Source organism: Mchenga conophoros, linkage group LG12, assembly GCF_057382185.1.
Source record: "Mchenga conophoros isolate Kocher_MC1m ecotype Shallow Benthic linkage group LG12, M_conophoros_male_GT1.1, whole genome shotgun sequence".
Lineage (NCBI taxonomy): Eukaryota > Metazoa > Chordata > Actinopteri > Cichliformes > Cichlidae > Mchenga > Mchenga conophoros.
In genome coordinates, this window is record NC_140537.1 from 33,453,944 (window position 1) to 33,477,832 (window position 23,889).

General features: G+C 38.1%; 1 protein-coding gene across 1 annotated transcript in view; it reads left to right on the forward strand.

Annotated features, from left to right (window-relative positions):
- The window catches only part of LOC146563050 (phospholipid-transporting ATPase ID-like), a 48,241-nt gene that overhangs the window by 7,343 nt on the left and 17,009 nt on the right, over positions 1-23,889 (forward strand). The window contains exons 2-7 of the mRNA XM_085295404.1: positions 10,752-10,842; positions 12,006-12,064; positions 15,520-15,633; positions 17,043-17,141; positions 21,941-22,002; positions 23,644-23,716. Of these exons, the coding sequence (XP_085151530.1) occupies positions 10,800-10,842; positions 12,006-12,064; positions 15,520-15,633; positions 17,043-17,141; positions 21,941-22,002; positions 23,644-23,716 (450 nt within the window). The 5' untranslated portion in view covers positions 10,752-10,799. The remainder of the gene's footprint in view (positions 1-10,751; positions 10,843-12,005; positions 12,065-15,519; positions 15,634-17,042; positions 17,142-21,940; positions 22,003-23,643; positions 23,717-23,889) is intronic.

The following is a 23,889-nucleotide window of genomic DNA, read 5'->3' on the forward strand; positions in this document are numbered from 1 at the left end:
ACAGAGGAAAAACCCAACAATCATATGACCCCCTATGACCAAGCACTTTGGTAACAGTGAGAAGGAAAAAGTCCCTTTTAACAGGAAGAAACCTTCGGCAGAACCAGGCTCAGGGTGGGCGGCATCTGCTGAAACCAGTTGGCTTGTCTTTGTAAGGTTATAATTTACCTTTGCAAAGGGGTCAAATAACAATACAGAGTACAGCAGCACTACTGGTATTTGACAAAGAATAACAAAGTTATCTACCAACCATGGCCACAGAATGCACTCAGAACATTCCACGCAAATGACAACTTGTACAGATGAGTAAATCTTAACACAGAGGGTTTTATAAAGACAAAACATAATACCATGGAGCCTTTCCTTCTAGCCATAAGAACAGAATAAGAAAACAGAGAGAAGGTCGAATTCCTAAAAATATAAATCACATCTCACATTTGACTTTAGAATACTTTGGTGTGCAGAGAAGTTCACAGTTGCGTCAAATAACTGGTCCTGTGGCTACAGAACAAGTACACATTAACACCCCTGCACCACCGTGCTTTGCAGTGTGGGTTTTTGTTTATATCCTGTGTTTGGCTTTCTCCAACATGGCTGTTATAGAAGTGTGCGCACTGGCTGATGATCAGTTAATCAAGTGCATTTTATTAACAGCACCTGGCTGCTACTTCCCCTCTTAATGCCTGTAGAAGTAGTAAGGGTGTACTTAGTTTTTCATGGGACTGCACAGCGTAGTTAACACTGTATAGTTCTGCTTTGGTAAAGCGCTTTACTTCAATTCAATAAAATTTTGTTTGTATAGTGCCAAATCACAACAACAGTTGCCTCAAGGTGCTTTATATAGTAAGGAAAAGACCTGGCAATAATACAAAAAAATTAAGAAAGCTCTTGAGCAAGCTCTTTGGCGACGCTGGAAAGGAAAAATTTATTTGTATAGTGCTTTACTGGTCCCTAAGGACTAGTAATGGCAAGCTACATTGTAGCCACAGCCACCCTGGGGCGCACTGACAGAGGCAAGGCTGCCGGACACTGGCGCCACCGGGCCCTCTGACCACCACCAGTAGACAACGGGTGAAGGGTCTTGGCCAAGGACACAACGACCGAGACTGTCCAAGCCGGGGCTCGAACCGACAACCTTCTGATTACAAAGCAACCTCCCAACTCTTGAGCCGGCAGAATCAGACTCAGGGAGGGGCGGCCATTTGCTGTGATTGGTTGGGGTGAGGGGAGAAAGACAGTACGAAGACACACTTTGGAAGAGAGCCAGAGATGAACAATAAATAATGATTAAATGCAGAGTGGTGGATAAACACATAAAAAGGTTAGTGAAGAAGAGACCTATTGTAGTGTAACTAAGGGAGGATTCAGGGTCACCAAAAAGGAAAGTTTTAAGCCTAATCGTAAAAGTAGCGACTGTGTCTGTCTCCAAATGAAAACAGAGGAGCCTGAGGCTCTGCTTCCCATTCTACTTTTAAATACTCCAGGAATCACTAGTAAACCAGCAGTCTGAGAGCGAAGTGCTCTATTGGGGTGATATGGTACTAGGAGGTCTTTAAGATAAGATGGCTTCTGCTTATTCAATAAAATTAAATTTGATTCAGAATTTAACAGGAAACCAATGAAGATAAGTCTGTGTAGGAGAAATATGCTGTCTCTTTCTTGTCTCTGTCAGTACTCTCACTGCAGTATTTTGAATTAACTAAAGGCTTTTCAGGAGTTTTTAGGACATCCTGATAATAGTAATAAATGCATGAACTAGTTTTTCAGCATCACTTTGAGGCAGGATGCTTCTAATTTTAGTGATATTGCACAAATGGAATGAATATTTGTTTAATATGCACACTGAAGGACATGTCCTGGTCAAAAATGTCTCTGAGATTCCTCATGATGTTAATGGAGGCCGAGTTAATGCCAGAGTATTACCATCTATTGAAGTTACCTACCAACCAATATACCCACTGAATAAATGAATGAATACAATGAAAGCTAAACAGAAGAAGACAGACATAATTTCCTAATCCCCAAAATAGTTTTAGGTGATTGGCTAATTTTTGACTCAATTATATGTTGCAGCTCTACTTACCTCAAAAGGCTGAAGTGTACGGAAACATTCAGACTGTAAGGCAGCTATTATTAGCAAAAAGACAGATAACACAAGTACTTGCTGATAGAGACACAGGAGAAAACCTAGGGTGGAGGTTTGGGAATTCTGACCCCTGAAAACCAGGATCACCAAAGACAAATTTCAGTTTTTCTGTTAATCATTCTGAGATTATAAGTCACAAAGTCACAGAGCTCAGAGTAAAACGATATGCAAACTGAACACGATGACACCTTCTACAAATATAGTAGGTGGGAAATGACTGCAAAGATAATTCACCATTATCTCTGCTGTCATTTCAAAGGTTTAAATAACCACAAAGAGACAAAAAGCAGTAAAACATAAGAAGACAAGAATCAAAAACAACGTCAGAGAGATGACTGATAAAAAATACATAGGTGGGGAAAAAAATAACCGCAAACACCCAAAACAATCGCATCAGTTATGAGAAACCAACAGACTCATTTTGTGTCTTTACTACGGTAAGTCTGAATTCGTCCAGTGTAGGAAGCAAACTAGTCTTCCCCCAGAAAACAATCCAAAAGTTTTTTTGTGCATCCTGCTCCTATGATGTGTAGGTATGCTTTAAGCATTGTTTGTTTCATCTTTTGATCTGTGAGCTTTTCCCATCCCTAAACATAATCAGGTAGGAAGTCACTAGAGTAAAACAGCGAGTGAAAGCAAAACATAACCAAGAACAAGAGCTGAACTCCAGTCTCATCAAAAGTCTGCTGGGTTTTTTGTTTCACTTTTTTTACTGTGTTAAAATGAAACCACTACCATGCGGCGATTAGAGGAAGAGTTACACGATGCTTTCTATGGGAACTAACTAAACTAAGTTTGATTTGTTCAGAGGAGCTGATGTAGGAAGGCTCAGGCATCTCACACATCATTGTGTGTCAGATAATGCAGTGTTGTCAAACTACTGGTGTGGCAAAGTGTCACTGGATTATAATATTCATGAGAAGGCTCTGTCACTTCCAACGCATCATTTTTCATCAGTCAGTGTTACTCTTGCAATGAGATGCATTTGAACCAAAAGCACACTCTTTTCTTATTGGTGTATAAATCTAACAGCTACTTTCAACATCTTCTTCATACACATGGGGTCTTCATAGCATAACTCCACACTTTTGTTTTGTCTGATTTGTACACCAGATGCTGGGATCCTCTTCTTATTAGGCAAACGTCTCAACCACATGGATACACTAGTATATAAAGCTAAGAAGAGTTTGGATGTAAATGAGTCGAACAAAGCGTAAAATAGTCCAACGTTCTTCATTTAATCTTTAATGTCTCTGTTTTAGAGACGCTGTAGCTCTTTGTGTTGTGTGACGTACTGCTACCAAAGTCTACCTTGTGCGTTACTGTGAGACACAGAAAACACCTGACAAACAATTATATTCCTTTAATCTTTGACTGAGAAGCTCTTAAACTTGTGATAACATTTAATAGCCATTAAGAGTTTTCCACTGCTGAAACTTTTGTAAATGTTTCCTTCTTTTCTACACACACCTTTTCTCCACAGTGAAAACAGGGCCCATTTATCCAAAGCTCTGTTTGCCATTAGACAAAACACACAGAGAGGGAACATGCTTAGGGCTCTGAAAAAACAGCAGCTGTGCGCATTGGCTTATCTGTTACTGCAGGTCATCGTCTGATTGGTTCTTTTATGGAAACTGTTTTGCAACAGCTCTCATCTGCATGTGCAGTGTTGATGTCTATTTCAGGATGGCACTGACATTTGATGTTTGCGATATGTTGATAGCTTGTTGGAGAGCTTTTACCGAAGCTTTATAAATTTGACATAAATATTATAACCACAGCGCTTCAGTGAAGCGGAAATGCATTTTAAGCCTGACGTATGTTATCTTGGGAATTCTTTGGTTTCCTCTAACCTTTAAAAAACATGTTTTGAAGTTTTAAACTAAGACACCACCTTTGTTAATCCACAAGTCGCTTTTGTAATTAGTCATTTGATTGCTTTGTTAGCCTTAAGTAGTAGAAAACCATCCTTTTTCAGACTGGACAAATACAAAGGGAGCTTTTCTGTAATTTGGATTCATGCACACAGAGGAAAAGAGTCTTTCTTTCAGCTGCAATCAAGCAGTCTGTTTTGATAATAGAGCTCTGTTCAGCTCAGAAACCAGAGATCACCGATTGGACAAGACAGCCTTTCATTTGTGTGACCTCTGACCGGCCACAGGTGACTCTGACAACTTGGATACTCTTACACACCTTTGTTTGCATGATGATGGTGTTTGCTGCACTTTAAAGAGGAGAACTGCACAGAGAAAGTGTGCATGTGTGTGTTTGTGTGTTGTAGATGCATAAATCTGTTGTGCGTTATATATGTATGATCTATGCTGGACGATTTTAGTGGGAAGATCTGATGAAGGTTGGGATAAAATTAAGTTTAGCACAAGTTTTATTGTAAATTAAAATTGGGCAGCTAGCAGTTATGTTAATGATGATTAAGTGTAATTGATTCTTGAGTGTTTGTGTCTGTGTGTGTGCACGTTGAAGATAATTAAAACAAACAGTAGTGCATTCATCTGTGAAAGTGGTTTTATTTAAACCACAGTATGTTTATATTCAGTCTCCCCTTGACTCACTTATCTCTTTTCCACTTTGGTTTTAAAGCCAAACGTGAGTCTCAAAATGATTAAAACAGCACAAGTACCATAACTGGAGGAAGTCTTCATCCACTCCAATGTGAAATGTAGTTTTTAAGGATGTTTGACTTTTCGACTCTTTGGTTGGCTTTGTTGACAGATGAATATTTAAAGGATTTGAAAGATTTGTTCTTGATTTGTGTTATTCAGTTTTGTAAGAATTTCCCTACATAGCTAAGCTTTTCGCAATCCATGCCCCCGTGTACCTGAAATTTCAGCAACCAGGAAACTATTGGCTTCCATATCTGCACCGTACTGTATAAAAAGCAATTATCAGACTCTTCTCGTGCTTGATATGATTTATCAGTGAGTGAACATGTGATATTTACAGTAAGAGATTACACAACTCCAGCATGTTTCATGAGCCTGCAGGTTGAATTACATAACTAAACGCAAAAGAATGTTTTGTTTTGTTTATGTGTCATATAACAAAATACACATAACAAAAGTGGATGCCTGGTGCTTCACAGGATCCATAAAAACATGGAAAATCTGCAAACTTACATTAAAAAATGTTCTGCAAAACTATAACCACTATAATATCTCCATGAAACTGTGATTACATAAGAAGTGAACGTAGGAAAATGTTAAAACACGATACAAACACATTCTCCTGTGCTGATACTGTCAATGTCTGCACTTAAATTTGTTTTTATACCAGTGAAGCTCTTTGCAATTCTTGAATATGCTTCTGATATCGCTGCACAATAACACAGAAACATTATGCGTCACTCCAAAAAAAAGTTTATGAAACATCATATTGGTGCCAGATCTCTTTTAAAGATCAGAAAAAGTTAATATAAAAAATAATTCACAAGAAAATTCACTCTAAACTTATCACTAATTCAATACAGGTGTGTATAGTTGTAGGAGAAACCCTTATATTTATCTTGCGACTCATGCAGTGCCTAGATGAAGAAAATTTGCGTTAATATCCTTAAAAAAATGAACAGTTTACAGAGTACAAGTAACTTTAATTATATTTTGTTAACAGTACTTGTACGTTGTAATTGATCAGATCTTAGCGACATTCTAAGCTAAAACAGCTGGTAAATCTCTCAGACCATCCATAACTTATTCAGTGGAATCAGTTTGGTCTTTGTGGTGTGTCAACGCAGCAGTAAAACTTGCAAAGTCACAGTCTGCCAAAACCAATTGCATGGATCAGAGAAACTTGAACAATCCACACCATTTGACATTTGAAATCTTGCTAAGTCATCCTGATGGCTGCAGAGGAATAAAATGAAACTTTTTTTCCTCTTTCACCAGGCTGGACACGCGTCTCGCTGTCGACCCACATGACTTCTGTGTTTGTCTGCAGAATAGACAGATTTTTTTTTATTCAACTGAGTCACTTAGTGAATGAATGAGGGGTTTGTTTCCCAGCATTTAAGGGGTCTTGATGCGTGCTCAATCATCCAAGTAAGTAAATCCCAAAAGGTTGTTCATCTGGATGTAGCGTTTTCAGTGGGAGAAACATTTCTCAGACCTCACAGACATTGCTCCTTCAGTAGGCTGGTTTGAGTTATTGTGCAAATGTACTTTTTAAGGTTGGGGAAACCTGCAGTCAGCTGAGACTGAAGAAGTCACTTGGATGGGTGACAAAATGTTTCTCCCCCTGAAAACGTTACATCCAGATGAGCAGAATCAACCTTTTGGAACATTTAAGGGGAGAACATTATAAGTGTTTGTGTTTCTCACAGCTGCACACGTGGAGAAACTCTGGCTTCCTGGTATTTTTTTTTTGGTGTAAATAATGACATAACAAGTTTCCTTAGAAACCTCACTTGTTCCATCAAACAAAACTAGTCTGTTATCACAGTGAAAGTGAGTCCTGATAGTGTTGTTTTGTAATCTATCATTGATTACAAAGCAAGTAAGCTCTGTTGACTTTAGTTGGGCAATGCGTCAAACCCAGTTTTTACTTCAGCGCACCATTTCCACCGTAAAATTTCCTATTAAATTCTTCTTAAAAAAAAAAAAGATTATAAGCAGAGTTTAAAGTGGGATTTGGAAGTTGGGCAAACAAATTATTTATAAATAAGTGACATAATTCATTTGTTCTTTGTGTACAGGCTGTGATCCATTCACCTGTGCTGCTATTCCGAGATTCACTGCTCTTTGTGGAGTTTTCCACAAGATACAACCAGATATGTCACAAGCTACATGGATGATTTCCAAAACTGAAGATATCCCTAAAGCTAGAATAACAGATAGAATTCAGTGAGCGAAACTAATCAATATCACCTAAAATATAAATGTCTGCTACCCTTGGTGTGCCTCACATCTCCCATGAAAACCACAGCTTGCTCTGTACCACTGCATTACAGAGCATTATTACCACATTGCTATAAACTACCAAGTTTAGCCTGGATTAAACCGACCCAGACTGCCTAAAGAAAGAAGAATGTCTTGGTTTAGGCGGACTGTGGGATGTCACTGTTTTCTTGTTATTTTGCAAATATCTCTAAGTATGCATTAACAGACCTTTCAGATTTAGGTGCTGGAGTACCGCCCCACAATGTTTTCCATAGAATTAGATATATCATTTGTGGTTGTAGCAAGGTTGTGTGTGTAAAAGGAGGCACAACTACTCTTTCTAAAATGAATCAAGGTCTGGTTAGAGTGATCCACCGGGTTGAGGTGGACCTACAGAGCAGAACAAGGTCTATTACCATGAGTTACAGTTCAAGTTAATGGAGGTAGTTTGCCAGACACTGGGACTCAAGACTCGAGACAGCTGAATGACGCTGAAGACCAGCAGTGACCAGATTTTCATAGTGAGAGCAAAGGGATTTACCAGTAGTAAATCAGCCATGTTTTTGTCTTAGATGGATGACAAATTAACCAGCCTAGGAGACCATCCAAATGTAGAGTGGGAAAAACAGCCTCATGTGAAAACATTCAGATTTAAGATCGTTCAAATAGTTTCATTGTCTAATTTCGTCTTTCTACCCCACTCTCATTTGAATAATTCTGTTTTATCGATATCACCTCAGGGTCATGAGATTTTAAAGGACATCGCAATTAAAATGTGCAACATTAATCTGCAGGGTAATCTTGATAAAGGGGAGTAGATGAACCCAGACTGCTTTGCACTAACACCGAGCCGCTTTAGGCACGTAACTGTAACCAGCGAGCAAAAGCAAAATTAAAAGTATCCTAAAACAAAGTCTGAACACAAAACTCCAAAACTGTGTGAAAACTGAGGCCCTGGCTTCTTAAAACAGACCATTAGCTCACAGCATCAAATATTGCTTCTCACGATGCTACGAATCAACAAAGCCGAAGGACATCTGATGCTTTTTGTTGCGATGCCTCAAACAAAGCGTCAGCGTGCGATGCTTGGAGATGAAAGTATGTTTCACAATGCATTGCATAAGTATCCGGTGGATGTTTTTTTTTATTTATTTTTTTTACTCTTCATATATTTCCCAGCATGCATGCTGCTGAAGTCATTGATGGGCGGCTATCTGATCAAAACTGAAATCAAGATAGTTGCACATCAGTCACTTCCTGACACCATCATTTGTGAAGAACTTTGGTCAGAGGGGTCACACTGAGACAATGTTACTAGCAACAACAATCACGATCTTGTGATTGTTAACACTACAGAAAATCCTGTGATAATAAGAGAGGTGTTACAGCTTTTATTCAATCAGTGAATAAATAGTTTACAAATGGTTTTTATGTTACGTTAGCTAAGAAAATAAAAACATGTGAACACTGTATTTCGTTATGTTAAATTGCCCAACCCCGACTGTATTAGTGTCTTTGTGTGTGTGTGTCTGTGTTTGTGTGTTCTGTATGTATTTCCATACTTTCCTCACATTCTTCAACAAACTCATATGGTTGATATTTATAGCTCCAATGCTGACGTCACCTTGGCAACCAAAGCTGAGAGGCGGGATTCAAAAACCACAACTACTTTTGTGACACACGCTTGCTTCTCTCTCATAACCACATTTATGCTCTGTTCTTGTACATTTCTTGAACCTGCTAAATGTTTTGTGCACTGTATGTGTGGGTGTGTCAGTCTTGTCGCTGTCACACGTCAACACTACACAACAAGCTGTATATTTGCTTTTTAACATTAGCAGATTTTTTCTTATTCAGTGCATTAAAACACAACATCCTCACAGCAATGCAGTCCCACATTGAGAAGGGAGAAAAAGCAAAACCTTTCTGACAAATGCCGCCTTGCTTTTGACAAACACCAGCTCTGCCATAAGCAAGGCTGTGAGATAGCTGATAACAGTCATCATGACTGTCTCTATGATTCCTACTGCTGCTTATAGAAATGAAGTTGCATAATTTCCTGTGTAACTGACATTATGGTTCCTTCAACTGTATGAGATGTTTCCACATAACATTTTTTAACTTGCATCAAGTTGTTTGTTTAAAATCCTGTCTTTTTAAGAATGTTTCAGCATTTTGAGAGTTTAAATGTCACATCAAACAATATTTAGAAAAAATGTTAGCGGGGAATGTCAGGAAATGATAAATGGGGGTTCTAAGTATCACACTACTTTGGACCTATGACTGCCTCTTTAAAGTCAAATAAGGTCAAACTTTTGTCTTTAAAACCACACTTAAAGTTCTATTGCATTTGTTTGTATTGGCAAAATTTGGGACACGATACTTGCAAAAAGTGACTCTAAATATCACATTACAGATTTCACAGTTCTAACTTTTGCATTTCACATCTGTTTTTCTTTCAAGTTGACCCCAAAATGCTGTATTTTTACTGCATTATAAACTTTTTAAGCATGTTTCAAAAGAACGCTCTAGTTCAAACCAACCAATCAACCCTTACCCCACCTCTTTGGCAGAGGTAATAATCTTGACTTCTGTAATCATGATTCTCTCTTATAAATTTGCAATTAGTTTGGGGATGTTAAATTTATTGAAAAAATCTCCAGTGTTTTACCCATACCCTAACCCAACCAACCAACCGACCAACCCTAACCTCAGCTCTTTGGTAGAGGTAATAATCTCGACTTCTGTAATCATGGGTCTCTCTTACAAGTTTGCAATTCAATTTGGGATGTTAAATTTATTGAAACATTAGAGTTTTACGCATTTGCTGTTGATCAAATTCTTAAATAATATTAAATCCTAATAATAATTTTCTTTCAGTGAGTTTAAAATTGTGCCATGTGCTCCCACCAGAATTACAAACACCTTTTTGTCATAGAAGCAAACCCTTTTTAAATCTACATAAATTTCTATGATTTAGTAATGACATATCATTCTTGTTGCATATAAAATTTGTCTATTTATTTTGCACTAAATCCATTTTGACAAGTTACTGGTTTAAAGGGATTTGCGTATCCTCTTACATAATCCATGTGGTTAGGTTCGGCATTTGGCATTAACAGCTACACATGGTGTTCCTCACTTGGCGGAGACAGATACCACGTCCAGATGTTGCTCCTGGCTCTGCCCTCTTCCTGCCCTGAATGAGAAAAGAAGAAGTGGATTTGTGGCGTAAGAGGGGAGTGTCCCCCTGAGTCAAGCTGTCCAGCATGGGAAACGTATGAAGAGGCTTGATGTAGACCTAGAGCAAGGGGTTTTGGCACAAAAAAGATGTCTTTTCCTTCATTAGATAGCCTAAGAGCTGTGTTTTTTCAGTTTTTTCCCCCTATATCGTAACCATTTCCTAACACACCTTCCATTTAGATGTCTAAACCTTTTCTCCCTGGCCTGAAAATAGTTTCCGGTAAGAAACAAAATGCCTTTTAAAGGGCATTTTGAGGAACGATTACCTCATAGAGCACATTACGGGAAAATGCTCTAATGACGGCTGGCAGCAATTCCTACTTTAACAGCACTGATGTTTCAACTCTTAGTTTCCAGGAGAAAGGCAGTAATATATTCGAGAGTGAATTTACTTCCCTGTAAGGGAGATAATTAGTGACTCATTTGTATCTTTTGTTAAGCCACATTATGACGATTTCTCTTGATCTTAACAGATCGGTATGATGGGCAGATAGCAGGAGGAGGAAGAAGAGGAAAAGAAGATGTCATTCTTTGGGCTGGACTGTGTCAGGAAGAAAGAGAGGGGTAAGGTTTGAGCAGGTTTAGTTTATTAATATCAGCAGATCGCCATAATATTTACCGTCTGTATTTTCACTACACTGAGATTTCAGTCTCACAAATGATACTGGAGTTAGGTTGAAGGTTTCACTTTAAAATGCATTTTCACTAATAAATTTCTATACATGTTTTCAGTACAAAAAATTTCTTTGGCATAGAGTAGAATACAATAGAATAAACCTTTATTATCCCAGGAATGAGAAATTTCGGTGTTACAGCTCTTACAGCAAGGAAAAATAAAATATAAAAGGAAGACACAAAGTGGTAGACTGTGTGGACAAATGTGGAATATAGACATTAATATTGCACATTAGTGTGCCCACTAGCAGAAAGCCTGGATTTACTAAGAAATTGATAACTACTATTGCATACTCGAGCCAGCAAACTCAAAAATAGCCCAGCTATGTCGAACTTGCTTTACAGCAGATCGTTCTGGTGAACCCTAATTGAGTCATTGAGGCAGATAAACAGGTCCCGAGACTGTTTATTCAATTAGCTTGGCTTCGGGGCAGACTGAAAGGAAGCTGGGTTATTGACAAGCAAACAGAAGACTGGGTGGAGGCAGCTCATAGATTCAGTTTGCTATTTTTTCCCCTCCTAAATTAGCAAAGATTAGGAGATGCTATAAAATGCTGCAAACCTGTTGAAATATGGACTGGTTCCATTATGGCATGAGGACAGAACTGGTGTTGCACCACCAAAAGCACCAATTCAGCATAAAATAGGTTCCAGTGGGGTTCAGGTCAGACTCCAAAGCACCTGCCTCCAATTTTACAGGCGTTCATCATAACAAACGGAACAGGGGTAAAAAAGAGGGCATAAAAGTTAGTTTTTCTATAACAAGTTATACTGTATTACTGGATTTGAAAGAATTTATAAATTTGGCACTAAAGCAGTGTATCATTAAACAAGGCCCTATTGCATTGTTGACAAGTCAAAATACTAGTGGGGGAAAAAAATCACTGCTATTTGCGTTTCACAAATTTATAGCATTTATAGTTTCTACACAGTTTTTTATTTTTTCATGCCAGAAAAAGATAAAAATCTACTCGCAGTTAAAAAAAATATTTAGATACAAATCAATTATGGTCGTGCTTTTTGTTTTTTCATTTTTGTCTTTTCTTTTGCAGAGCTGGAAAGGAAAATCAGAGCAAACGACCGCGAGTACAATCTCTCCTTTAAATATGCGGTAAGTGCTGAATAGAGTATACACTGCGTGTGTGTTATTGGTGAGTTTTCCACTCACAGTTCATCAAAGTGAAATTCTATTGTCCACTACAAACATGACTAAAATAGAGATGGAGATCAACAACAGATGTTGTCGCCCACGTATCTTTTAGACAAAACACTGTTAAACACAATTTCTGTCAGTCTCGATATTAACAACAGGAAAAAAACCTCCTTGGGGCTGTGTTTATGTGTCTGGATTTTATCAAGATACGGGCTGTCAGCCAAAACCAAAGAGCTGAGGTTGTTGTTGAGTAAATGCCTTCATTTTCTGCTCTGAGTTGCTGCTGTCAAGGCCAAACCAGTGTATCAATAAATGTTACGCTTTAAAAACCAAAACGCGAACAAGAAGTTCTTTTAGTCTTGTGAACATAATCATTAAAATGTATCCAAAGCAGACATCATATAAAGTGTGTTCTTTTAGAATTTAGAATCCTCTTTATGGAGGATGCTGTTACTTGAAAAAAAAAAGAATAAAAAATTTGTAAATAATAAAATTTTCAAAAGGTGTTTCAAATAGATGTTATTAACGCTAAGCTGTGTGTTAGCTGTATGCTAACATTCGGCTTAAAGAGGACACAGCCATTAGCAAATAAATGAAAACAGACATAAACAGTCATTTCCTCTGTTTGGGTAATTGTACATTTTACAGTCAAAACAAACTTTCAAGCGTGTGGGTGGTTGTTCTTAGGGAAGAAATGCAGAGATAGCGTGACACGTGAGCTGCAGTCCAGCGAGGCGGTGGGGCTTCTTGATAACATCCACCTGGTGCAGACAAAATGCCTCTCACTCTTTCAGATATCTGTAGGGACGTCAGAAGAGTCACATAACATCCATTAGAAAAACCCTGTGATACTTAAGGAGGAGTTTCATTACAGATTCTGATCTGATTAAACCGTAGACAAAGACTTCTCTGAGGATATTTAATCCTGTGTATGTATTTTGGTTCAAACAGATTAACCTCAACATTTTTAAATGGGTTAATTTTACTTAATCTGAGAGATGCTCCTAGGAAATGTAGTGTAATTATCAGTGAGACATTGTCCTACAACGACCTAAAAATATCTACAAAAAAATATAAATTGAGCAACGCTGAGAGTGGTTAATGCCACAAACAGGTTGCAAAATGAATCGTTTAATACACTAAAGTTTATAACCATTGAGCAGCTAAGGAATCTGTTTTTACCAGTGATAGAAGCTCGAGCGTTTGTGAGGCAAAGCATTTTTCTATTTTATTTATTTATCTATTTTTCTGTAGAACCTCTGCTTTCAGCCTCAGTCACGTCACTTTTACTGATAAGTAAATTACTGTGTGTATGCTGCTACTTAATCACAGATGACTTGTAATCACATAGACAAAAACATGGTAGGAAACCATTAAGCAGTGAACCATTCACCATGTTTTTGTATATACCACTGCAAACATGTAATTACATTCTTTCCCTTAGTCTGTGTTTTGTCCTGTTTCTGAAAGTTCTTTTCTTTCTTTTCTCTTTCCCATCACCCTCCAACCAGTAGCAGCAGATGGCCCCGCCCCTCCCTGAGCCTGGTTCTGCTGGAGGTTTCTTCCTGTTAAAAGGGAGATTTTTTTTTATCCCGCCGTCACAAAGTCCTTGCTCACAGGGGGTCGTTGGATTGTTAAGGTTTCCTTCTAAATACTGTAGGGACTTTACCTTACAGTATAAACCACCTTGAGGTGACTGTTGTTGTGATTTGGCACCATGTAAATCAGGGGTCTCAAACTCAAGCTGTGGGGCCTCTGCTGGCACTGTCATCTCACATGAGGCCACTTTAGTGTTCAAGTAGTACCAATCCCTCAACATGTTTCTGCTCTCTGCTCATATTGCCTTCCTAATATATCATTTTTTGCTTTTTAAAGAACTTATTTTAACGCTGCACTCAGCAACAAACACATCCTCTCTAACAAAAATGTAACTTCAAAGGCCAAATTGCTTTATAGTTCTTCACGTCAATATACGGCCGCAAGTAGGTGACGTGGGCCGAACGTTTGAGACCCCTGATGTAAATAAACCTTAACTGAACTGAATAGTAAGACAACCCAAATTAGTGAATGCTCATATATGTTTTACCTTTATAGAAACGCTTGTGGCTGTTTGCTCAAAGTCTTACCCTTTGGTAATGAGTTAATCTCATCTTCAGTCACTAATTTAATCAATAATTACAAAGTCTGACTGTGCTTAAAGTCAATATAATGTTTCACATTGGTTTGCAGATGCTGCTGGACTTGCTGCTTTTTCAGTAAAGATCCAGAGTAACAGGATAATCCATGACAAACATTCTCTGTTGGTGTCGCGACCGTGGTACGATGTGTCACTGAAGTTTGTTGAAATAAGGCAGAGAGGCTTGGCTCATTTTTTTAGTTTGTTGAATAAAACATAGGAAAATGTCTTATTGAGAAGAGTAGACACAGAACTGCATCAGGGATATGAGGTCTCACTCAGAACAGGTGCTTTCTAACTTTATTACTTTCTCAGGCTGATTACAGAGTGCTCTGATTATTAAATTAGTTGGTGTTACTGAGAATCTTTTCAGGAATATTCAAGCTGTACTCTCACTCTCCTTTATGCTACCTGCCTTTGGACCCAAACATAATTTTAGCCATTCAGTTTCCAAATGACCAAAAGCACAGGCAAATATTTCTTAAAAGCCTTAAATGTGATTACCTACCATTTGACTGTCTTATCACCATTTATACTTAGAGCCCAATTTCCATAAAGCAAGCCATTAAGGTTTTATAGATTTATATAAGTGCAGTCCACAGAGTAAGAGCTTCACACAGTGACCGGATGCTTCGGATATAAGGCTTTATTTGTCCAGTAGTTTCCAAGATGTAACTCCTCACAGAAAACGCTTAAACCATGCCATATCTTATTTAATTTGTCCGTCAAGCTCATCTCTTTGTGTACCTCTGTGCCATTTCAAGCACTCGGGCTACACAGATCACTCTGTGGAAATCCCACACTGACCACTTGCATTTGCACTTTGTGTAGACCCCCACATCAGAAGACTTTCAGTCTCATGCGCCCATGCAGCAGAAATGTCATAGCAAGTACGGGGAAGCCCAAGATGCAATTACAAGATCAGTCCACCTAAACTGACCTGATTCACAAAACGCTCTGGCTGTTTAACCATTCGTCCAGAGTTACCCGACACCTCCACCCATCATTCTCCAACTACAACCCTCATTTAAACAGAAGGCTCACCATCAAATTCACAGTAGGGACAGCTAATTTTGTTTCCTAGGTCTATTAATAACTTTAATAACACTTTGCGCTTCCTTAAAAAATGACACAAATACTTTCATTCAACAAACTCCAGAATTTCTCAAAAGTAACTCTGCTGTCAGTTTTATTCTTAAATTTTTGTCACATCTCCTTTTCTTTCTGTCTTTTACAGACAAATGCCATCAAAACCTCCAAGTACAACTTCTTCACCTTCCTACCTCTCAACTTGTTTGAGCAGTTCCAGAGGATTGCTAACGCTTACTTCCTGTTCCTGCTGGTGCTCCAGGTGAGTTTTAAGCAAACCTGTCTCACTGTTAGTTGCCTGACACACTAATTACGGAGTGTGTATGACACTTTAATCTTTAACTTCTCAAAGAAAACAATGAAGGATACATGAATTAAATTGTTCACTAAAGAAGGAAAAGAAAGACAGAAGGAATTAAAAATGCAGAAACCCACATAAGAATCTGACGTCCAAAATAAAACTGAAAGAGGGAATAACACCAAACTCCCAGAGACAGCGTGATGCAAACAAAGGGGAACAGAATAATTACGCAAAGAAACAGGAAACAATCCTCAGCCGCACGAATCAACAGAACCACAGATAACACAAAGACGTGATGTAATGACTTATTCCCGAAAAAGGATTTTGTTCTTAGACTCCAACTCTTCTCCCAGTTTGTCCAAGAAACCAAAAATATTAACCTCTGAAACAACTTCTTTATGTTTAATCAGTAACTTGATATATGTTCAGTTTTGCTTTTACTGTCAGAATCACTTCCTAAAACATCAAAGGAATCTTAAAGTTTGTCCACGGTTCGCACTGCAGTGATATTTATCCGGGGTGGCTGTAGCTCAGGTGGCAGAGCAGGTCAGCCACTAATCAGAAGGTCGGTGGTTTGATCCCAGGCTTCCTCCTGCCTGCATGCCAAATATCCTTGGGCAAGATACTAACCCCGTGTTTGCCTACTGGTGGTGGTCAGAGGGCCCGGTGGCGCCAGTGTCCGGCAGCCTCGCCTCTGTCAGTGCACCCCAGGGCAGCTGTGGCTACAATGTAGCTTGCCATCGCCAGTGTGTGAATGTGTGTGTGAATGGGTGAGTGACTGAATGTAGTGTGAAGCGCTTTGGGGTCCTTAGGGACTAGAAAAGCGCTATACAAATGCAGGCCATTTACCATTTACCATATTTAAGGGTGTGCAGTAATCCAAAAACAGGAAATTGCCTCATTATGTGCTAAACAGTCACGTTGCACGACAGAGTTTAAAGTGACCACTGTACCATAACAAAGGAACTTAGACACTGCAGTTTAAATTGATTAATAACCAACATCTGTTTTTTTCTTAATAAGTGCATCTAATCCACCAAAGTACACAAAACAGAAAATAGCTTTATTTAGATTTCCTATTGAAACAAAATTTCAATGGGAAGCAGATTTTGGCAACTCAAACACTACTCGGCAAACACAACACACATGTATAATTAAACAGAAAAAAATAGCAATAATATTGTTTAATAAAAAGTTGTGTTGACAAAGTAAGATCCTCTTTTCAAGTTTAAAATGGGCATAATGCACACAATCCTTTTTATACACACCTTTCTTTTCATTATGTAAGTAAACATACGCCCATGGCTCTTTACTTTATTCCAACCTGAGTTTAAATAAAGTTTTTCTTCTCTGCGTTTTGTGTTCTTCAGGTGATTCCTCAGATTTCCTCGCTGTCCTGGTTCACCACTGTCGTCCCCCTGATCCTCGTGCTGACGGTCACCGCTGCCAAGGATGCAACTGATGATATTGTGAGCACATTTGAAAATGTCTTCTGCTTTTTTAAGGCTAGATAGCAATGAAAAAATCAACATCTACAACCAAAATAATTCATGTCCTTTATTGTACTATTAGAAAAATTAGAAACTAATAAAAAGGTTACGTTTGTATCCAAATCTTCTAAGTTTGCAATACAGATTTCTCAGTTTACATTTTAAATTCTGCACCCTGCTAAACCTCAAGTACAGATATGTTATCAGTTGTTATTATCCTTCTCATAAACTTAGAATTAATTCATTTCTAACTGTCACAGTTACTTATTGTCAGTAGATTAGACATGCGACCCTCCCTTCTCCAGACAGCTAACAGCGAGTGGCTAAACAAAGACAACAGCTGGTTATAAGCTAACTTTTGGCAGCAAATACTAGACTGAAGCGTCCTAAAAATCACACTTTCCCTCTGAGTCCAACAAGGTTAGATCCATTTCAAAGAGAGTTTCACTAAAGCCGTCTAACAGCAGCTAGCAGAGGCTGAGCGCAACACTTACCGAAAATAAAGCTTACGAAATCCTCAGCAACTCACCTCACTGTCACTGTCATAAGACAGGAGTGAGCTTCACTGACTCATCCACTCATATTGGACTCCATTCACAAATCTTTACAGCCTCCTCTGGAGTAAATAGACCTGGACACTCGGCATATTGCCAGAGTTGTTTGTTCTACAGCAGCCAAGTAGCTTGAATTAAGAGGGGTAAGAAAACAGAATTCAGTCGACTGCAATCTGCAAAGTTACCGTATCTGTGATGAGATTTGGCACTCTAACTTTTAAGCTTCCAAATGCAAAACAGGCATGTCAGAAGATGCAAACACATCCCCCACGCACCCCAACACCCAAAAGAAGACCATACAACCATCACTATTGGGATTCTCTATTCAGTCAATTTATATAAACATCAAACAGCCCATCTCAAGCTCAATGCCTCTTCAGGTAACAACTTTTATGCAACTGTCTTTTTAATAATAGGATTTTGGATCTGATGTTAACTGTTAGTCACTCATTATGCGTTGCCCCCCATGTCAAACTTTAACTAGAATCTCCTTCAGAAACTGAATAATGAGAATCGCACCTCGCTTCACTTCAGACTTTGCATCAATCATTAACAAAAAGAGGACACCTGACATATTGTCATTATACACATATTGTCTACGACTTATTTATCTGTGTTTCACTCGATTTTTTTTTAAACTTGTCCTTTAAAACTGCTGTAGTGGCTGTCTGTCCTACCATAAAATTACCTTTTTCACACTATAATCTACCATCTCTCTAGTGCATAGTCTGTGTGATATTAGATAGTACTGATGTGAGACTAGAGCAAGTAATATTTGGTAAATTTAACATTATTTTGTGGCCTCCACTCTATCCAGGCACTTCTGTTGCCTAAAAGACATACATTCAACAACATGTTGAATAAAGGCAGCAACATAAAGAAGTGAGGAGAGGGAGCTGCCAATGAAGCTGAGAGAAGAGTAGATATGATTATTGTAACTCTACTCTGGACTCCAACTCGCTCACCTCCAACGATTGCAGCTTGTTCAGAATGCTGCGGCTCGTCTCCTAACCAGAACTGGAAAGTTTGCCTCCATTACTCCAGTGGTCTCTGATTTACATTGGCTGCCTATTAAATTTTGTATTGATTTTAAAGTTCTGCAGCTTACTTTCAAATGCCTAAACAACCTTGCGCCTGACTATCTCACCGACCTCCTCAGGCTCTATGCTGCCAGCTGTTATTTACGATCATCTGCTAAATTACTTCTGGCCCAGCCCAGACTAGGCGTGCCTTTGCCTCTGTAGCACCAAACCTCTGCCTGCTACCCTTCGTGCCTCTGACTCCATTCAATCCTTTAAAGCACGCTTGAAAACTCAACCTATTCCAACTTGCTAATTCTCACCGCTCACTAACTGCTGTATCGTTACTCATTTCTCTGGATTATCATGAATTTTCCTATCTCTGCTTACTAATGCCTTTGTTTGTTTCTCTATTTCACTTTGTTTTAATGGCTTACTGTTCAGTGTAATCATTTTACTGTTTATTCAAGTCAAAGTCAAGTCAAAGTTTATATACATAGCACATTTAAAAGACTAGTGTTCATCAAAGTGCTTCACAATGAAACCGCAGCGCGGGCAGAACAAAGAACAAATAGTACAATTATACTTTAAATTGCATTGACATGGCGTAGTGCAGGCCAAATGAAAGTCAAACTAATTTGTTTCAAAAACGTAGTTAAACAAGTGTGTTTTTAAATGGGACGGAGTACGGATTTCGACTGGGAGATTATTCCAGAGTCTAGGGGCAGGGATGGCAAATGCACGGTCACCTCTGGTTTTTAAATGAGACCTTGGTTGCATTAGGAGCAGTTGGCTGGAGGATCTTAGTGCTCTCTTTGGGTTGTACGGATCAAGGAGATCAGTTAAGTAGCTAGGGGCCAGGTTAATTAGAGTTTTAAAAGTGAGCAGAAGGATTTTGAAATCAAGTGATATTTGACGGGAAGGTTAGCGAGGACAGGAGTGATCTGCTCATGCCTTCTAGTGCCAGTTAAGAGGCGTGCTGCCACATTCTCATAGCCAACTCATTTTCATTATTTCAGCTTCCTTCAGCTGTCTGCACTCAAGCCAGTCTTTTAATCAAGAGATTGGACGCATGTCCAAACTGTTGCTCAATTGAATATTTCTTCAGACATTTTTGCGAAAATTTCAGCCAATTCCGTCATCTGGGAGTTAAAACTGATTAAGAAATAACTTCCCCTCTCTCTACGTCTACTCTACAAATGGCAATGACAGTTTACCAGTCAGGTAAACAATGACAGCACATTTCATTAAACAAAACCCAATGTGCTTAACACAAATGACCGAAAGCTGCAAGTTCAAAAGGGATACGGCTTTTTATTTAATTGTCAGAATGTTTCCTTATTCTTTTATCAACTTGTGAGAAGCAAACCAGAAAAAAAAGCACTTGTAAAACAATGATTTCAGCAGTTAAGGTCAACCAGACAAATGTGCATGTGTGCCGGTGTTTGCATGTGAGTGGAAAAGGACTTAATGCCAAACCATTAAGACTGGCTCAAGGAAGAGAAACAGAAGTCTTTTTGTTAAGCAGCAGAGATCCTGACTGGTAAACGTCTGCTACTTTCACAGGGTCACTTGGTTCAGGGTTAATTTGATCTCAGCATTCCAGGTGTGACCAAGTGTGGTGAGGTAGATGACCTTGCAAAAGCAAACTATGGCTGGTGTTTGGAATGCAGTTGTAAAAGGAGAGTTTTACAAGTTAGTTTCAAGTCAGCTGCAGAGATTTCAAACTTTGTAATAATGAATTTAAAGTAATGCTACATCCCAATAGTGAGTAATTATTGCTCGATCTTCCTGCTTTATACTGGTGAGAGTATATATCATACTTACTATTGTTTGAGTACTTGCGATTGTTTTATTGTACTTTTTATATTTTACATTTATATTTATTATTGAATCTTGCACCAAGGAAGTGGCACTCCAATTTCGTTGTACTGTGTACAATGACAATAAAGGCTATTCTATTAAATCACTTAAATTGCCATTAAATTTTTCACAAAAGGAAAAGACCCAACAGAATGACTCTTGAGGGAGACGTGTTCAAATAATCCAAGCAGAGGAAGGAAAACTGATATACAGACAAATCAAAGGGACAAAGGCATGTAAATGAACAATAAAAGTAACTAAACACAAGACAAACTAATTAAAGGTAGGGCAAACACTTACAAATGCAGATAAAAAAGCTAAAGATAGGAAGCAAGATAATCAAAACATTAGGAAAAAATATCAGACAACGGCAGAAAGTACAGGAACTCAATATAACACAAGAAATTGTTAAAAAAAATGAGATAATTGGAGATGAGAGAATTCACATATGAGTTGTTGCTAGAAAACTAATTGTTGGTTTTAGAAATTACTTACATTAAAACAATTAATTGCAGGTTTTTTTTCTGTTTAAAAAATACTGTCATAAATTCAACTGATCAACAGCCATCAGCAATTGCCAGAGAATTGACAACAGAAGTTAACAGTTTTGGATAACCACTATCTTGATGTGATCTCTTCACAAAGAATTAGAATAAAAAGGTCGGGTGATAACAAGGTGGAATGTAAAAGGTGAAAAAAAAATAAGACTTTGACTTCCCAGAAAGCAGAACATAAAATCCAGACAGAACCTCTTCAGGTTGTAACACAGAAAGAACAAGTTCAACATTAACTTTATTTTATTGTGGCTGTAACCTTCATTTTCTCTTCAACAGCCTGATCAGCATCTCTTTAATGTGTTGCCGTACAGATGAGTTTCTGCTCTGTGCAAAGCTTCACTGAGTTTGCCATATCTGAGCTGGGCCTTATTCATATTTGAAACAAGTAGTAACAGTAAATGTTTCCAATCAATAAACCACATTTAACCCTTTTGTAATCTGAATATAATTTCAGAAGGGAAGCCACCCTTCAGTTTTAGCTCAGTAGCAGACTCTCTGTCTCACATACAGAAATAAATAGTAAGTCTATGAGACGAGACAAAGAAGTGTCATCATGGAGGGAAGTAGACGTTTGCCTAAGAGTCTGAGGTTTAACTCAGCTAAAACCCTCTTCATTTTGTACAGTCACTGCATTATCATCTCTTCTCGCATACTCTGTTAGTTGGTGACTGATACCTTTAAAGAGAAATTTGGTCATAAAAACAACAACAACAAATCAGTGAACTCAGTTTGAGTTTCCTGTGACCTTTTCTGACTCAGTCCTGTCATTTTGTTCTGTTTCCCAGAATCGCCACAGGAGCGACAATCGAGTTAACAACCGAAAAGTCCAAGTCCTTATTGATAGAAAGTAAGTTTGTGTGTGTTTGTGTGGGTGGGTGGGTGCTATGAATCATATCCTCATGCACGGATTCAAAGTATTTGATGTTTCAGCTCTGAAGGTGGAATGTCACTTATGTGCCTGTGAGATCCCAAATAGAGCATAGCTCACATATTTGAAATAGTAGACGTAAGAGCAACAACAAAACAAGTGCTGCCCACCATCCTGCAGCTGCTTCCTGTGGCTATATTGGAGCGCAAAAAGGAAAATACAGGTTCAAAAATATCCACTGCGCTTGGCTATTATCAGAACAATTAAACATTATACATCAAGTGAGGTTCTAATTGTTTTAAGGTCTCAAAATTGCCGTATGGGATGTTATCACAAGGCCTGTATACCATGATGTAATGATGTTATAATCAAATAAGAGATAAAGCCCCCATTTGTATTTTTACTTAGGAAAGGTGTGGTGGATAAAAATATTTTAACTTATATGTCTTCATTTCCTCCTGGCTGCCTTGCTCACTGTTTAGTCCACAAGCAGCTGCAGGAAAAAGTTTACTTCCTGCTGACACAAGGCCGCCTTCTGTTAAATACGCAAAATAAAGATCACTTCATTTTTAGGACTGGAGTAAATAGTTTATTTCACTAAAGCATATGTCCCGTTCATTATTCTGTGTTTAGTCACTGGGGAAGCAGCTGTGCTACTGAGATTCAGAAACAAACTCATACCACAGTACCTGTATTTATTGTGTTTTACATTCTGTTCTGTTTTTCCATTTAGATTTACTCTCCTATATTTTGTGTACTTTTTTTCTGTTTAATTAGAAATTATCAGTAAATTACTGAGTGATTTTTTTCTTGTCATATTTTATTGTAATTTCCTAAGCTCCATTTTCTTATAAGTTGTGTTTAATATTTGCTCCTGTACTTCAGTTTTTTGCAACTTTGAGGAAAAATGAAGTATATCCTATCAGAAAAAGGAAAATGCTGAATACTATTAAAAAGAACTGATTACAGGGTTGTAATAATCATTTTATTAATACAATAAATAGTAATAATGGTTTAAAAAATTCAATAGTGCCATTAGTATCCAAGAAACCTTTTCAATACATAAATCCCAGCAACAGTAGCCTCAAGGTGCTTTTTATTGTAAGGTAAAGACCTACAGTAATACAGAAAACACAGAAAACCCTGATAACAAAAATATTGTACTGTCTATATAATGATAACAAAAAAATACATGAAAATTATTTACAATCTTTGAAAAACTGATGTGAAAATTATTCCTTTACATTGTTTTGACATGTTAAAGATTACTGCAAATATTAAGAAAACTTACAAACTAGAAAGAGATCATCCTAAAAATATGTCAGCTGTGGGAATCTGAAACACCAATATGAGCAGAAACATGTAATGGGAAACTTGGCAAAGCATCCAGTTCCAGCCAACTATTAAAAACTCTGGCTATTATTGGCAGATAAATACACAGAGAGATAATACAGGACACTGGCAGGAACATCCAGCAAAAGGAAAATGACTAATATTAGGATGACCTTGGTGTTCAGTGGTTATTTGTGAGCCCTCAGAGCATTTGTTTCCTGACCATCTTCAAAGAAAAGGGAAAGTGATACTGTGCACACACACTTACCAACCTCTCCCTGTTCTCAGGCTACGGAGTGAGAAATGGATGAATGTGCAAGTGGGAGACATCATCAAACTAGAAAACAACCAGTTTGTTACAGTAAGTAGAGCATCAGAGGGTGGAAGTACTTCTTATTTGTTCGTTTTTCTCTTCCCCAACACATAGAATATAAACTGTACTTCATTGTGTTACAGTTTATTGTTGACTTCCTCTGGATGTTTTATTTTGTTCTTGTGGGTTGACTCGGTGAACTTTTAGCATGTCTGTTCAAA